Source organism: Artemia franciscana, chromosome 5 (genome assembly GCF_032884065.1).
Source record: "Artemia franciscana chromosome 5, ASM3288406v1, whole genome shotgun sequence".
Taxonomy (NCBI): Eukaryota; Metazoa; Arthropoda; class Branchiopoda; order Anostraca; family Artemiidae; genus Artemia; species Artemia franciscana.
The window spans coordinates 22,964,875-22,982,705 of NC_088867.1; the positions used below are offsets into that span (position 1 = coordinate 22,964,875).

Here is a 17,831-nt window from a genome sequence, read left to right on the forward strand (position 1 = left end):
TGTTCTTTGATACAATTTTACTGATTTCCAGGATTTCCTTGTACTTTTGGCAATTTTTGTCCCCACTAATGTGATCTGAGCTTTTACAATTTCTGCACTTAATCTGACTTTCAGTACAATTTTCCGCAGAATGACCTCTGCAGGCACATTTTCCGTAAGTTTGCGTGTTGGTACGGCATACATCTTTTATATGGCCAAACAATTGACAGTTGGTACACCTTCTAGGTTTGGGTGTCCATAAGGTAAGAGGAAAAGGTAAAGGATACGGCATTAGACTTTACAGTCCGTACCGGCGGTGCTGATCTCCGTTTCTTGGCCCTTCAGCCAGGAAGTGCAATGGGGAGTTGGGGGCCAGCCATCCTGTGCTTTCGCACACCCTTCCTGTTTACCTTCCCCAGATTTCTCCAGGTACCCATTTAGAGCTGGGTCGACTCTGGCTAAGCTTACAGAGACACGCCACTGACCCCCGTCCCAAACTGAAGAATTGGGTACACTGGGACTCGAACCCTCGTCCTCTCAGACAAGGGATCCCGAATCCAGCGCACCAACCCGCTCGGCCAGGACTGGCTTGGGTGTCCATGGCCTAACAGGAAAACTTAGTAGTCCAACTGTAACCCTATCTGGTATTGGAATATTTGATTATAATACTAAGGATTTAGTGGGCACCAAATCCTCCCCTATCTTTTTTAGCAGTTTCTCAATTTATGAGATGCCGTCTTTATTTTTCCATTCTATTTCTATTTGGTCCATTTCTTCAGGGTTGATGTTTTCATATAATGTAACGACTTTCTTAAATTGGCTTAAGCTTTTTGGCAGTGATACCTCAATTGGGTAATCGTTAATATAGTCGAGTACCTTCAAATTTTCAAAATGAATTTTATTCGTTACCTTAACTAGAATATCTCCTCTTGCCATGATTTTTATTTCTTCCTGTACTTGGTGATTCCTTGAGAGCCATAGGCACGCAGTAACTTTGCTGATTTTGTGGCCTTGTTCATTTTCTTTGAGCTTCACTATTAGTGGGGCTATATATATATATATATATATATATATATATATATATATATATATATATATATATATATATATATATATATACATATATATATATATATACATATATATATATATATATATATATATATATATATATATATATATATATATATATATATATATATATATATATATATGTATATATATATATATATATATATATATATATATATATATATATATATATATATACATATATATATATATATATATATATATATATATATATATATATATATATATATATATATATATATATATATATATCAAGTCTATAATTAGACTTGAGAATTTCTAACCAAGGGAGCTACAGAGACGAAGGGAACAAAGGGAGCCAAGGGCTATGAAAACTCTTCAAGCTTTTAATAATTTTCACTAAATTTACGTTTTCTATGTAAAATATGTAAAATATCCGCTACCCAAACATAAAACTGCCTAAAAGTCCCTAGATTTTTCTGATGTACCCAAGACAATCTAAATACATTACATAATTTACTGTTTATTACTGCATTTATTCTAATTCACCCTCTTCTCCAAACTAATTAAATAAAAAAACAAGTTTTCAAACTGAAAGTAAGGAGCAACATTTAAATTTAACCCCCTAGTCAATACCTCGCTCTTTAACTCTTTAGCTCTTTATCTTGCGCTTTAAATAGGTCCAGCAAATTATCGACAAATTTTAATTTATCAGTGTTTAATAAAATCTTCGAAAAGGCCATCTTTTCTCGTCTCCTTACTTTTCTAAAATCTAGAAACTTTCTTAATGATTTTCAATTTGGTTTCCGAACGAGGCACTCCACTGAACATACCTGCATAACCCTTTTGAATTTTATACATTCTGCATTAGATTCGGGATTAATTCTGGCTGTTTTATTCGTAAGGTATTTGATTGCTTAACCACTGAAATTCTTCTATCGAAGATGTCTCATTTTGGCATTAGGGATAATGTATTTTTTTGGTTTGTCTTATTTTATTTGAATGATGGGTTATTTTCTTTCGATCCACTTTTCTGTTCACCCTCACAAGTGAATTTTGGTGTCCCTCAAGGATCAGTTTTAGGGCCCGTGTTGTTTTTGATCTATGTAAATAATCTTTTGTATGTAGTAAAAAAGCACAGACTTATTAATTGCTGTATGTTTTGTCATCATAAGCCATCCTTTGCCCATAGTGCCAACAATAGTTAACTATCTTCTGAGGTCATCGTTTGTTGTGCTGATGACAGCACAGTTGGCACTTCAAAAAATAATGAATAAGAGATTCGATAAAATTTGTAAATTTTCCAAATCACAAATACTCATCGTAAACTATAAATCCACCAAAAAATAATACCAAAACAAACCAAAAATATATCTTTCTCATACATGTATTTCACTTACTCGACTTATACCACTTAAGCTTTACTTTTTCTTCTTTATCAATTAAGCATAATGCTTAATTGACAATTCCTGTTGTTGGTTTCTTTCTTGTGATAAAGGATACAAATCAAATGCTACCCCACTGTCTACTTTTATTAGAATTGGTTTAAAAAAATCAATTTTCTTTAAAGGCATATCAGTCCGATCCTCATGAATTTTATATATTTTGCTGTATATGTATACTATTGATTCCTAAAGATACACAGACAAATTCCAAATTCAAGTCTAATTCTAAGCGAATTACTAGCTTAAACATGATTAAAACTTTCCACTAAAGAAAGACAAACAATAAATATTGACACCGTCTAGAATTTTCTTTTTGAATCAGATGCTTCTTTATAGTTTGTTTAGTAGGATTTACAGTCAAAATCTTACACATAAAAACTGCGTGGGAAAACCACCAAAAACTTTATTGATGGCGTGGATGTTACTTACTCGTTGCCACGTTCAAATTCGTAATAATTTCAGGAGGAAAACTACCTAAAGTATAGCCCTTCCACCATGACTTTTTCTTCCAATCCGTTTCATTTGGTACATCCGTTTCAATTGGTCTCCACCATTTCATTATCAGAGGCACTATTTTATAAAAAATCACAAACTTGAACAAAGTGATGATTTTTCGTCGAAACATAATTGTGATGTAGTAACAGCAGAGATAATTGTAACAGATAATTGTGTATATAGTACAAAAGCAGAGACTTATTAATTGTTGTATATTTTGTCATCCTAAGCCACCCTTTGCCTATTGTGCCAACTATAGTTCACTATCTTCTGATGTAATTGTTTGTTTTGCTGAAGACCGCACACTTGGCACTTGAAAAAATTATCCCCATCGTCAATACCTCGCTCTTTAACGTAAATTTAGCATAAAGAGCGAGGTATTAACGAGGGGGTGAACCCTTGTCAACACCTCGCTCTTTACGTTATTTTTTTTAGTACTTTCAAAAGACCTATTTATTGTAATTTAATGGCCTTTGGGATTCAGGGGTCACTCTTCTAGAATTGGAATAAAATTTTAACTTTATTGCATAGAGCTAGGTCTTGACCAGGGGACGAACCCCCCCCCCCCCATACAAGTTATAAGTTCTGTTGGTTTTAGTTTTAATATTGCTCCTTACTTCCAGTCGAAAAAACTTTTTTTTTAATTTTCTGATTGTTTTTTAAATTGGTCTCCACCACTTCATTATCAGAGGCATTATTTTATAAAAAATCACAAACTTGAACAAAGTAAAGATTTTTTGTCGAAACATAATTGTGATGTAGTACAAGCAGATATAATTGTAACAGATAATTGTGTATGTAGTACAAAAGCAGAAACTTATTAATTGTTGTATATTTTGTCATCCTAAGCCATTCTTTGCCCAAAGTGCCAACTATGGCACTATGCAAAAATGAATAATTTGATTATTTTTTGTCCAAACATAATTGTGACCAATTGTTTCGTCAGTTCGAGCATGCAGCCTCCCGAAGCACACTAAAAAGATGAAAAATTAGACTTGAGAATTTCTAACCAAGGGAGCTACAGGGACGAAGGGAACAAAGGGAGCCAAGGGCTATGAAAACTCTTTAAGCTTTTAATAATTTTCACTAAATTTACGTTTCTATGTAAAATATGTAAAATATCCGCTACCCAAACTTAAAACTGCCTAAAAGTCCCTAGATTTTTCTGATGTACCCAAGACAATCTAAATACATTACATAATTCACTGTTTATTACTGCATTTATTCTAATTCACCCTCTTCTCCGAACTAACTAAATACAAAAACAAGTTTTTTTTTAGCTGAAAGTAAGGAGCAACATTAAAACTTAACCGCCTAGTCAATACCTCGCTCTTTAACTCTTTAGCTCTTTAACTCGCTCTTTAAATAGGTCCAGCAAATTATCGACAAATTTTAATTTTATCAGTGTTTAATTAAATCTTCGATTAGGCTATCCTTTCTCGTCTCCTTACTTTTCTAAAATCTAGAAACTTTCTTCATGATTTTTAATTTGGTTTCTGAACGAGGCATGCCACTGAACATGCCTGCATAACCCTTTTGAATTTTATACATTCTGCATTATATTCGGGATTAATTCTGGCTGCCTTATTCGTAAGGTATTTGATGGCTTAACCACTGAAATTCTTCTATCGAAGATGTCTCATTTTGGCATTAGGGATAATGTATTTTTTTGGTTTGTCTTATTTGAATGATGGGCTATATTCTGTCGATCCAATTTTCTGTTCATCCTCACAAGTGAATTTTGGTGTCCCTCAAGCATCAGTTTTAAGGCCAGTGTTATTTTTGATCTTTGTAAATAATCTATTTATAAATTAATTGTTGTATAATTTGTCATCCTAAGCCATCCTTTTCCCATAGTGCGAACTATAGTTCACTATCTTCTGAGGTCATCGTTTGTTGTGCTGATGACAGCACACTTGGCACTTCAAAAAATTATGAATCAGAGCTTCGATCAAATTTGGAAACTTTCCAAATCACAAATACTCATCATAAACTATAAATCCACCAAAAAATACTAAAGGATTATTTCTGTCTATTCTATCTTTATATCTATTTCTCATGCATGTATTTCACTTATTGGACTTTATACCACTGAAGCTTTACTTTTTCTTCATTATCAATTAAGCATAATGCTTAATTGACAATTCCTGTTGTTGGTTTCTTTCTTGTGATAAAGGATACAAATCAAATGCTACCCCACTGTCTACTTTTATTAGAATTGGTTTAAAAAAATCAATTTTCTTTAAAGGCATATCAGTCTGATCCTCATGAATTTTAAATATTTTGCTGTATACGTGTAATATTGATTCCTAAAGATACACAGACAAATGCCAAATTCAAGTCTAATTCTAAGCGAATTACTAGCTTAAACATGATTAAAACTTTCCACTAAAGAAAGACAACAATAAATATTGACACCGTCTAGAATTTTCTTTTTGAATGAGATGCTTCTTTATAGTTTGTTTAGTAGGATTTACTATCAAAATCTTACACATAAAAACTGAGTGGGAAAACAACTAAAAACTTTTGATTGGAGGTAATTTATTTATGTTGTATGTCGTTATGCTGCTATGTTATTTATGTTGTTATGTTTTTTGTCTTGTTTTTTCTTTTTTTGTGTGTTTACTCCACAGTTTAATGTACTTTGTGGGTTATAAATAAATTATTATTATTATTATTTATTGATGGCGTGGATGTTACTTACTTGTTGCCACGTTCAAATTCATAATAATTTCAGGAGGAAAACTACCTAAAGTATAGCCCTCCCACCATGACTTTTTCTTCCAATCCGTTTCATTTGGTACATCCGTTTCAATTGGTCTCCACCATTTCATTATCAGGTTAGGTCACTAAGTCACTAGTCACTAAATTTACGTTTTCTATGTAAAATATGTAAAATATCCGCTACCCAAACTTAAAACTGCCTAAAAGTACGATTAAATTCCATCTCGGTTAATTTATGGGAAAGCCTTTTCCACTTATTATAGCAATGTAATTAAAATAAAATTTTACGTATTCAATTTTATTTATTATAAAATTTTTACTATTTCAATTTTATTTATTTAAATAGAACAAAACCTTTAGCCTCCATATAGTATATTAAACGCTAAATGGTTATTAAATGCGTTCAATACGTTGTGGCAATTAAATGTTTCTCCTTGTACTATAAAATATTACATTCAGATGCCTACTGGTAGAGAATTTAGACCACTATGCCACTGCAGGTGTGGGTGGTTCTTACTTGATAACGTCGAACAAGCTGAACTTGTTCGACGAAATCAGGTTCCACCCAAGTTTTTAACCTGTTGCTAAATGGGTTCTGACTATAACTGATATGAATAGAATTGAATAATCATTACATAAAAATAAACACAAAAGCGAAAATTTATCAGAATCCAGGCACTAACCTCTTCTTGGCGATATCCAAAAATAGTGTTATATTTTCCTGGCCTGCCAATAAATTTCCCTTTGAAGAATGCAACATAAAAAACTGACGCATATCTGTTGACAAATTCCAGCAAAATCAGTTTCACGGTGTAACTGTATTCGAATCGGTATTGGTACGATTATATTCCATCTCGGTTAATTTACGGGAAAGTCTTTTCCACTTATTATAGCAATGTAATTAAAATAAAATTTCACTGTTCAAATTTTACGTATTCAATTTTATTTATTATAAAAGTTTTTACTATTTCAATTTTATTTATTTAAATAGAACAAAACCTTTAGCCTCCATATAGTATATTAAACGCTAAATGGTTATTAAATGAGTTCAATACGTTGTGTCAGTTAAATGTTTCTCCTTGTACTATAAAATATTACATTCAGATGCCTACTGGTAGAGAATTTAGACCACTATGCCACTGCAGGTGTGGTTGGTTCTTACTTGATAAAGTCGAACAAACTGAACTTGTTCGACGAAATCAGGTTCCACCCAAGTTTTTAACCTGTTGCTAAATGCGTTCAGACTATAACTGATATGAATAGAACTGAATAATCATTACATAAAAATAAACACAAAAGCGAAAATTTATCAGAATCCAGGCACTAACCTCTTCTTGGCGATATCAAAAATAGTGTTATATTTTCCTGGCCTGCCAATAAATTTCCCTTTGAAGAATGCAACATAAAAAACTGACGCATATCTGTTGACAAATTCCAGCAAAATCAGTTTCACGGTGTAACTGTATTCGAATCGGTATTGGTACGATTATATTCCATCTCGGTTAATTTACGGGAAAGTCTTTTCCACTTATTATAGCAATGTAATTAAAATATAATTTCATTGTTCAAATTTTACGTACTCAATTTTACTTAATATAAAAGTTTTTACTATTTCAATTTTATTTATTTAAATAGAACAAAACCTTTAGCCTCCATATAGTATATTAAACGCTAAATGGTTATTAAATGCGTTCAATACGTTGTGGCAATTAAATGTTTCTCCTTGTACTATAAAATATTAAATTCAGATGCCTACTGGTAGAGAATTTAGACCACTATGCCACTGCAGGTGTGGGTGGTTCTTACTTGATAACGTCGAACAAGCTGAACTTGTTCGACGAAATCAGGTTCCACCCAAGTTTTTAACCTGTTGCTAAATGGGTTCTGACTATAACTGATATGAATAGAATTGAATAATCATTACATAAAAATAAACACAAAAGCGAAAATTTATCAGAATCCAGGCACTAACCTGTTCTTGGCGATATCCAAAAATAGTGTTATATTTTCCTGGCCAGCCAATAAATTTCCCTTTGAATAATGCAACATAAGAAACTGACGCATATCTGTTGACAAATTCCAGCAAAATCAGTTTCACGGTGTAACTGTATTCGAAATCGGTATTGGTACGATTATATTCCATCTCGGTTAATTTACGGGAAAGTCTTTTCCACTTATTATAGCAATGTAATTAAAATAAAATTTCACTGTTCAAATTTTACGTATTATATTTTATTTATTATAAAAGTTTTTACTATTTCAATTTTATTTAATTAAATAGAAGAAAACCTTTAGCCTCCATATATTATATTAAACGCTAAATGGTTATTAAATACGTTCAATACGTTGTGGCAATTAAATGTTTCTCCTTGTACTATAAAATATTACATTCAGATGCCTACTGGTAGAGAATTTAGACAACTATGCCACTGCGGGTGTGGGTGGTTCTTACTTGATAACGTCGAACAAGCTGAACTTGTTCGACGGAATTAGGTTCCACCCAAGTTTTAACCTGCTGCTAAATGGGTTCTGACTATAACTGATATGAATAGAATTGAATAATCATTACATAAAAATAAACACAAAAGCGAAAATTTATCAGAATCCAGGCACTAACCTCTTCTTGGCGATATCCAAAAATAGTGTTATATTTTCCTGGCCTGGCAATCAATTTCCCTTTGAAGAATGCAACATAAAAAACTGACGCATATCTGTTGACAAATTCCAGCAAAATCAGTTTCACGGTGTAACTGTATTCGAAATCGGTATTGGTACGATTATATTCCATCTCGGTTAATTTACGGGAAAGTCTTTTCCACTTATTATAGCAATGTAATTAAAATAAAATTTCACTTTTCAAATTTTACGTATTCAATTTTATTTATTATAAAAGTTTTTACTATTTCAATTTTATTTGTTTAAATAGAACAAAACCTTTAGCCTCCGTATAGTATATTAAACGCTAAATGGTTATTAAATGCGTTCAATACGTTGTGGCTATTAAATGTTTCTCCTTGTACTATAAAATATTACATTCAGATGCCTACTGGTAGAGAATTTAGACCACTATGCCACTGCGGGTGTGGGTGGTTCTTACTTGATAACGTCGAACAAGCTGAACTTGTTCGACTAAATCAGGTTCCACCCAAGTTTTTAACCTGTTGCTAAATGGGTTCTGACTATAACTGATATGAAAAGAATTGAATAATCATTACATAAAAATAAACACAAAAGCGAAAATTTATTAGAATCCAGGCACAAAAATAGTGTTATATTTTCCTGACCTGCCAATAAATTTCCCTTTGAAGAATGCAACATAAAAAACTGACGCATATCTGTTGAAAAATTCCCGCAAAATCAGTTTCACGGTATAACTGTATTCGAAATCGGTATTGGTACGATTATATTCCATCTCGGTTAATTTACGGGAAAGTCTTTTCCACTTATTATAGCAATGTAATTAAAATAAAATTTTACGTATTCAATTTTATTTATTATAAAAGATTTTACTATTTCAATTTTATTTATTTAAATAGGACAAAACCTTTAGCCTCCATATAGTATATTAAACGCTAAATGGTTATTAAATGCGTTCAATACGTTGTGGCAATTAAATGTTTCTCCTTGTACTATAAAATATTACATTCAGATGCTTACTGGTAGAGAATTTAGACCACTATGCCACTGCAGGTGTGGGTGGTTCTTACTTGATAAAGTCGAACAAGCAGAACTTGTTCGACGAAATCAGGTTCCACCCAAGTTTTTAACCCGTTGCTAAATGGGTTCTGACTATAACTGAAATGAATAGAATTGAATAATCATTACATAAAAATAAACACAAAAGCGAAAATTTATCAGAATCCAGGCACTAACCTCTTCTTGGCGATATCCAAAAATAGTGTTATATTTTCCTGGCCTGCCAATCAATTTCCCTTTGAAGAATGCAACATAAGAAACTGACGCATATCTGTTGACAAATTCCCGCAAAATCAGTTTCACGGTGTAACTGTATTCGAAATTGGTATTGGTACGATTATATTCCATCTCGGTTAATTTACGGGAAAGTCTTTTCCACTTATTATAGCAATGTAATTAAAATAAAATTTCACTGTTCAAATTTTACGTATTCAATTTTATTTATTATAAAAACTTTTACTATTTCAATTTTATTTATTTAAATCGAACAAAACCTTTAGCCTCCATATAGTATATTAAACGCTAAATGGTTATTAAATGCGTTCAATACGTTGTGGCAATTAAATGTTTCTCCTTGTACTATAAAATATTACATTCAGATCCCTACTGGTAGAGAATTTAGACCACTATGCCACTGCGGGTGTGGGTGGCTCTTACTTGATAACGTCGAACAAGCTGAACTTGTTCGACGGAATTAGGTTCCACCCAAGTTTTAACCTGCTGCTAAATGGGTTCTGACTATAACTGATATGAATAGAATTGAATAATCATTACATAAAAATAAACACAAAAGCGAAAATTTATCAGAATCCAGGCACTAACCTCTTCTTGGCGATATCCAAAAATAGTGTTATATTTTCCTGGCCTGGCAATCAATTTCCCTTTGAAGAATGCAGCATAAAAAACTGACGCATATCTGTTGACAAATTCCAGCAAAATCAGTTTCACGGTGTAACTGTATTCGAAATCGGTATTGGTACGATTATATTCCATCTCGGTTAATTTACGGGAAAGTCTTTTCCACTTATTATAGCAATGTAATTAAAATAAAATTTCACTTTTCAAATTTTACGTATTCAATTTTATTTATTATAAAAGTTTTTACTATTTCAATTTTATTTGTTTAAATAGAACAAAACCTTTAGCCTCCGTATAGTATATTAAACGCTAAATGGTTATTAAATGCGTTCAATACGTTGTGGCTATTAAATGTTTCTCCTTGTTCTATAAAATATTACATTCAGATGCCTACTGGTAGAGAATTTAGACCACTATGCCACTGCTGGTGTGGGTGGTTCTTACTTGATAACGTCGAACAAGCTGAACTTGTTCGACTAAATCAGGTTCCACCCAAGTTTTTAACCTGTTGCTAAATGGGTTCTGACTATAACTGATATGAAAAGAATTGAATAATCATTACATAAAAATAAACACAAAAGCGAAAATTTATTAGAATCCAGGCACAAAAATAGTGTTATATTTTCCTGACCTGCCAATAAATTTCCCTTTGAAGAATGCAACATAAAAAACTGACGCATATCTGTTGACAAATTCCCGCAAAATCAGTTTCACGGTATAACTGTATTCGAAATCGGTATTGGTACGATTATATTCCATCTCGGTTAATTTACGGGAAAGTCTTTTCCACTTATTATAGCAATGTAATTAAAATAAAATTTTACGTATTCAATTTTATTTATTATAAAAGTTTTTACTATTTCAATTTTATTTATTTAAATAGGACAAAACCTTTAGCCTCCATATAGTATATTAAACGCTAAATGGTTATTAAATGCATTCAATACGTTGTGGCAATTAAATGTTTCTCCTTGTACTATAAAATATTACATTCAGATGCTTACTGGTAGAGAATTTAGACCACTATGCCACTGCAGGTGTGGGTGGTTCTTACTTGATAAAGTCGAACAAGCAGAACTTGTTCGACGAAATCAGGTTCCACCCAAGTTTTTAACCCGTTGCTAAATGGGTTCTGACTATAACTGAAATGAATAGAATTGAATAATCATTACATAAAAATAAACACAAAAGCGAAAATTTATCAGAATCCAGGCACTAACCTCTTCTTGGCGATATCCAAAAATAGTGTTATATTTTCCTGGCCTGCCAATCAATTTCCCTTTGAAGAATGCAACATAAGAAACTGACGCATATCTGTTGACAAATTCCCGCAAAATCAGTTTCACGGTGTAACTGTATTCGAAATTGGTATTGGTACGATTACATTCCATCTCGGTTAATTTACGGGAAAGTCTTTTCCACTTATTATAGCAATGTAATTAAAATAAAATTTCACTGTTCAAATTTTACGTATTCAATTTTATTTATTATAAAAACTTTTACTATTTCAATTTTATTTATTTAAATCGAACAAAACCTTTAGCCTCCATATAGTATATTAAACGCTAAATGGTTATTAAATGCGTTCAATACGTTGTGGCAATTAAATGTTTCTCCTTGTACTATAAAATATTACATTCAGATCCCTACTGGTAGAGAATTTAGACCACTATGCCACTGCGGGTGTGGGTGGCTCTTACTTGATAACGTCGAACAAGCTGAACTTGTTCGACGAAATCAGGTTCCACCCAAGTTTTTAACCTGTTGCTAAATGGGTTCTGACTATAACTGATATGAATAGAATTGAATAATCACTACATAAAAATAAACACAAAAGCGAAAATTTATCAGAATCCATGCACTAACCTCTTCTTGGCGATCCAAAAATAGTGTTATATTTTCCTGGCCTGGCAATCAATTTCCCTTTGAAGAATGCAACATAAAAAACTTACGCATATCTGTTGACAAATTCCAGCAAAATCAGTTTCACGGTTTAACTATATTCGAATCGGTATTGGTACGATTATATTCAATCTCGGTTAATTTACGGGAAAGTCTTTTCCACTTATTATAGCAATGTAATTAAAATAAAATTTCACTGTTCAAATTTTACGTATTCAATTTTATTTATTATAAAAGTTTTTACTATTTAAATTTTATTTATTTAAATAGAACAAAACCTTTAGCCTCCATATAGTATATTAAACGCTAAATGGTTATTAAATGCGTTCAATACGTTGTGGCAATTAAATGTTTCTCCTTGTACTATAAAATATTACATTCAGATGCCTACTGGTAGAGAATTTAGACCACTATGCCACTGCAGGTGTGGGTGGTTCTTACTTGATAAAGTCGAACAAGCTGAACTTGTTCGACGAAATCAGGTTCCACCCAAGTTTTTAACCCGTTGCTAAATGGGTTCTGACTATAACTGATATGAATAGAATTGAATAATCATTACATAAAAATAAACACAAAAGCGAAAATTTATCAGAATCCAGGCACTAACCTCTTCTTGGCGATATCCAAAAATAGTGTTATATTTTCCTGGCCTGCCAATAAATTTCCCTTTGAAGAATGCAACATAAAAAACTGACGTATATCTGTTGACAAATTCCCGCAAAATCAGTTTCACGGTGTAACTGTATTCGAAATCGGTATTGGTACGATTATATTCCATCTCGGTTAATTTATGGGAAAGTCTTTTCCACTTATTATAGCAATGTAATTAAAATAAAATTTCACTGTTCAAATTTTACGTATTCAATTTTATTTATTATAAAATTTTTTACTGTTTCAATTTTATTTATTTAAATTGAACAAAACCTTTAGCCTCCATATAGTATATTAAACGCTAAATGGTTATTAAATGCGTTCAATACGTTGTGGCAATTAAATGTTTCTCCTTGTACTATAAAATATTACATTCAGATGCCTGCTGGTAGAGAATTTAGACCACTATGCCACTGCGGGTGTGGGTGGTTCTTACTTGATAACGTCGAACAAGCTGAACTTGTTCGACGAAATCAGGTTCCACCCAAGTTTTTAATCCGTTGCTAAATGGGTTCTGACTATAACTGATATGAATAGAATTGAATAATCATTACATAAAAATAAACACAAAAGCGAAAATTTATCAGAATCCAGGCACTAACCTCTTCTTGGCGATATCCAAAAATAGTGTTATATTTTCCTGGCCTGCCAATAAATTTCCCTTTGAAGAATGCAACATAAAAAACTGACGCATATCTGTTGACTAATTCCCGCAAAATCAGTTTCACGCTGGGTTGCCACCTGCTCCTGTCCAAAGTGTGCTATATTTCTCGAGAACAGGGTGCTACATAAGTGCTACGCAAATTTTTTGCTAAATAAGCAATTTTCGCGTAATCCTGCTTGGTGTTGATCAATTAAAACTTTTAGTCGCGTTTTCAATCACACGAAGATTACAGCATTTCTACGAATGCCTTTGTTATTTTAACTAAAGCATTGTACGCACATGCGTAATAAGCTGTGTGGCGCTTTTAGTTGCCAGCGATAGAAAAATTGTACTCTTTTTAGTACATTTTTTTCAAAGTAGTGAGTTGGTAGTATATTTGAAAAAAGTAGTACTTTTGCGGTACATTTTAAGAAAAGCAGTGCTTTTTGAAAACAAATGTACTCTTTCTTCCAAAGGTGATCTAGCTGTATTTTGTCATAAATATGTTAACAGATTACCAATGAAGACAGCTATTCAATGAAGACAGCTATACAAAATTAAGAAACATCTAAATGTCTAAAAACATTTGTTTTTGATATGTTATTCAAAACTTCCAAAAATTATTTCAAGGTGTTTCAAGCGGGATCACACGAGGTTATAATAAATTATTGTTAGTAAGAATCAATTACAATTCGATAGTAGTTTACGCTAGTTTTGAAAAGTCTTTATCTTTCAGTGAACTGAACCTGTGGTATTGAACTGAGGTAGTTTTTAGAGGCAAAGATTTCCGAGGCTAAAGGTTTTTCTAGCGGAAAACCAAGAGAAAAATACACTCGGATTTAAGCAATGCGTGAAGCATGTGGTCGAAAGCAGGACTATTATTCGACTCATCTAGCAGAACTACGCAGTAAAGAGGCTTTAAAGGCACAGTAAACTTGACTAGGCAACTTTCGGTCATCAAACCGGCCTTGGGGGCTTAGATAAATGTACAGGGACTTATTGTCGACAGGACCCCCCTTCTTTGTCATCTCGAAACTCCTCCTTATTGTTCCCAGAGCAAGCTGGCAGGCCCTTGCCCCTTATGCACTGTAATTGTGCACTTATGTATTGTAAAAGTTCGCCTTTTTACGTGTAGACCATAGTCAAACGTCACACCGGTAAAACGGCGTGGGTTCGATTCCTAGTTGCGGCACACAAATTTTTTGCTTTTTTTTCTACTAAACCAAAAATCGAATTTTCGGAAACTGCAATGGTCGTAACTAGAATGTTTCTTACTCTCAATATCGACTCAGGGCATATTCTTGATATGTCAGCTAGCTCCCCGAGTCAACTTTGAGTCAAGTTTACTGTTCCTTTACGGATGCTCAGCTTTTTTTTTCCAAATCACTGGTTTATTAAAGATCATTTTCGAAAAAAATAAGAATGACTCTTGAATCAGTCGCAAAAATCTATTTCCTCTTCCTCATTTTGATCGACGCCAGTTGCGTTGCTAAAAATGAGATTTACTTTCGTGGATCTCGATGCTCCCTTCCACTTCTGGAATGAAAGACGAAGACTGTCATCTATTTTCCAGGAGTTGCTGCTTCCAGCATCGGCGGAGCGTCTGATCACATATTGCTTTGCAAACATAAGTGCAGTCACAGTTTCAGTTTGGAGATTATTTCTAATTTTCGTTTTCAAATTGTTCAAAATAGAAAATTGCCTTTCTGCGCTTGCGCTGGAATGAGGAAGAGCACACAATGTCAACATGAACTTGGAAATTTCCAAATATACTGGCCTAGATATGCAGTCCTTGACGTCACTCAGCTGCTTCCAAAAGATTCCAGGATCATCGCTGGGTTCAAATTTCGGGAGATCCTCTTTACTGTCGGCCAGCTTAGTCCACTGAACTTCCAGCTTATCTCGTAGAGTGTCACTTTCACCTTCGCTGTCGCCAAGCAGGTTCGGGAAACGGATCATGAGTGGAACAATAGTATCCACTTGTCCAGAAACGGCCACGGTAGGATCTATACAACGAAGGTTCACCAATGTTTCATCTTTGTAATCAATTCTTGTTGATACCTGCAAGCACATTTCGACGAGAAAGCTCAAACAGTTTGTATGGATTGTTTGCACTTGCTGCCTATTCAGCTGACCTGCGCTAGACGATGTAGCGATATAGTTCAGGGTGTTCGGCCCAAGCTTGAGCTCCTCCAGTTTTAGGAAATTTGGTGGAATTAGTTTGACCCTGAATAGATCTCCTGCGATTGCTATTGCTTCTTTTGTCACAAAGCATCTCAAAAAAGCAAGATAAGTCACTCTAAAACTCTGCAAGAGCCTATGAATGCGAGTTTTACTGCTCTGGAACTCTATATTCAGTTCGTTTACCTTTTCAAGGACAAAGGCAATAAAGTACAGGTAACCTTTAATCTTTGGGTCCTTCATACAAGCCAAAATCCGACTTGCCTTTTCTTTCGAAGATTTATCTCCTGCTGCATCACCTTCTCCGTGGCTTGCGAAGAACCGCATCAGTGCACTCCACTGTTCTAGGATTCTCTTGACAGAGGCTTCCAATGATAGCCATCTTGTGTTTGCCACTTGAAGTAGGCGGTGGCTCTCTACACGTGCAAATTCTTGACACTTTTTCAACTCGTCCTGGCGCTTTGGGCTGCTTGCAATATAGTTTACAATGTCGTGAATGAATAATTCCAAACCCTCTGGTAGCTTTTTGGCGGCGTATGTTGCACATAACGCGAGCGAGTGACTTGTACAACCAAGAATGAACAAATTTGGTACTTCAACTTTAAGCAACACCCCTAGTCCTTTCACAGACCCAGTATTCACACTAGCATTATCGAAGCCTATACCCATTAAATTTTGTATAGGTATACCAAGGTCCGAAAGACATTTCATAATCAGGTTCTTCTGACCGGCACTTGACGCGTCGTGCACGTCAACAAGACCCAAAAAATCTTCACGAACATTGTAATTAGCATCCACATACTTTGCAATGATGACCAAAACTTTGGCCCATGACTTGTCCGTAGATTCATCTACAATAATGGCGAACTTGTTATTCCTTAACCAATTTGCAAGCTGCACTTTTTCCTCTGTGGCAAGAACATTCTTGATTATTCCAGTTGTCTTGGTTCTCGACGAGGCTAATGCTTGGCAAACAGCATCATTTGGGAAACATGATTTCATGACTTGTAGCAATGAGTCAGTTTTTCTTATAGAAATATCCTCTTTTGCAACCCAACCTGCCAGGCGTAACTCAGCATCTTTAACTGAATCGTCAAAAAGCTGCTTCTTCTGCACTTCCGGTGTTTGCACAAACTGGTCAACAGGCACTGTGCATGTCATAGCCTGCACGTTTTGCTTGTGAAATGTAGACTTGACATGTCTTTTGACATTGTAGATACTTCCTCGAATATCTTTCTTGCATAAATTACAATGAGCATGCTGACAGTTCATATCAGATTTACTAAAAAACCCACCTAGTTCAGGATCCATTTTCCACTTATCACAGAATTTATTTCGATTTTTGATTTTTCTGGGCTTGTTGGATATTTTCAGCTTCTTCTGGTTAGTATTCTGTTTGTTTTGCTTCAGACTACTCTTGCGTTTTCTCGCTTCTTGATTATCAGTTGAGCTAGATTCAGCTGTTTCTTCATCATCAGATGATTCAGAAGAGGAAGGGGAACTGTCGAGTTTTACAACTGATTCAAAATCAGAAGACGAATCGGATTTATTCTTGTTCTTCTTGGCTAGGAACTGAGTCAATGTACTTTGTTTCATGGCTGCAAAAATAGAAAAAGACATTTGAACAACCATTTGTCAATGGCTGAAAATTAATGGGATCAAAATTAAAAGAACAGCTTTTTGTTATTGAGATTGAGATTGATAGACAGGGTCTCCAGGTTTGTAGGCCTACCACAACATATGCAGCATTTGTTTGTTAAATATTAATATACTGGGATTTTTAGTTTGAAACAAAACCTTAAAACCATGTAAAAATTACAGATGTAATTTTTTAGAATTAGTTTAGGCTAATTTATAATTTAATGTAATTTCAAAAAATATAATCTTGTAATTTATTGTGATGTTTTCAGAATTTTATAGTGTTTCCTTATGGGGACTTGAACAACTAAATATTTATCCACACCAGTCCCAAATATTTAGATTTATTCTACCTTATTCTTCTGTCATTTAAGCATTATCTTCCAGTTCTTTGTATATTTGGAATGTTTGATAAATTTGCCATCTTTTTCAAATTCTAGAATTGTATATTATCAGTTATTGTCTATCAACAGCCAGTCCACAAATTTGCAGTGCCAAGCACATTGAATATTCATTTTTTCAGCTGATAAATTAAAACAAATAAAGAAGATATTTTTTAAAGAAAA

The 17,831-nt window shown here is 33.6% G+C and overlaps 1 protein-coding gene across 1 annotated transcript; it reads right to left on the minus strand.

Annotated features, from left to right (window-relative positions):
• Window positions 1-14,880: 14,880 nt before the first annotated feature.
• On the minus strand, window positions 14,881-16,938 carry LOC136027702 (zinc finger BED domain-containing protein 5-like). Its single transcript, XM_065705154.1, has one exon. It carries the CDS (start codon window positions 16,936-16,938, stop codon window positions 14,881-14,883), a length of 2,058 nt encoding a protein of 685 aa, XP_065561226.1.
• Between the last annotated feature and the right edge of the window lie 893 nt (window positions 16,939-17,831).

Coding starts and splice junctions, on each gene's coding strand:
- LOC136027702 (XM_065705154.1), bottom strand. CDS start 16,938: ATGGATCCTGAACTAGGTGGGTTTTTTAGTAAATCTGATATGAACTGT.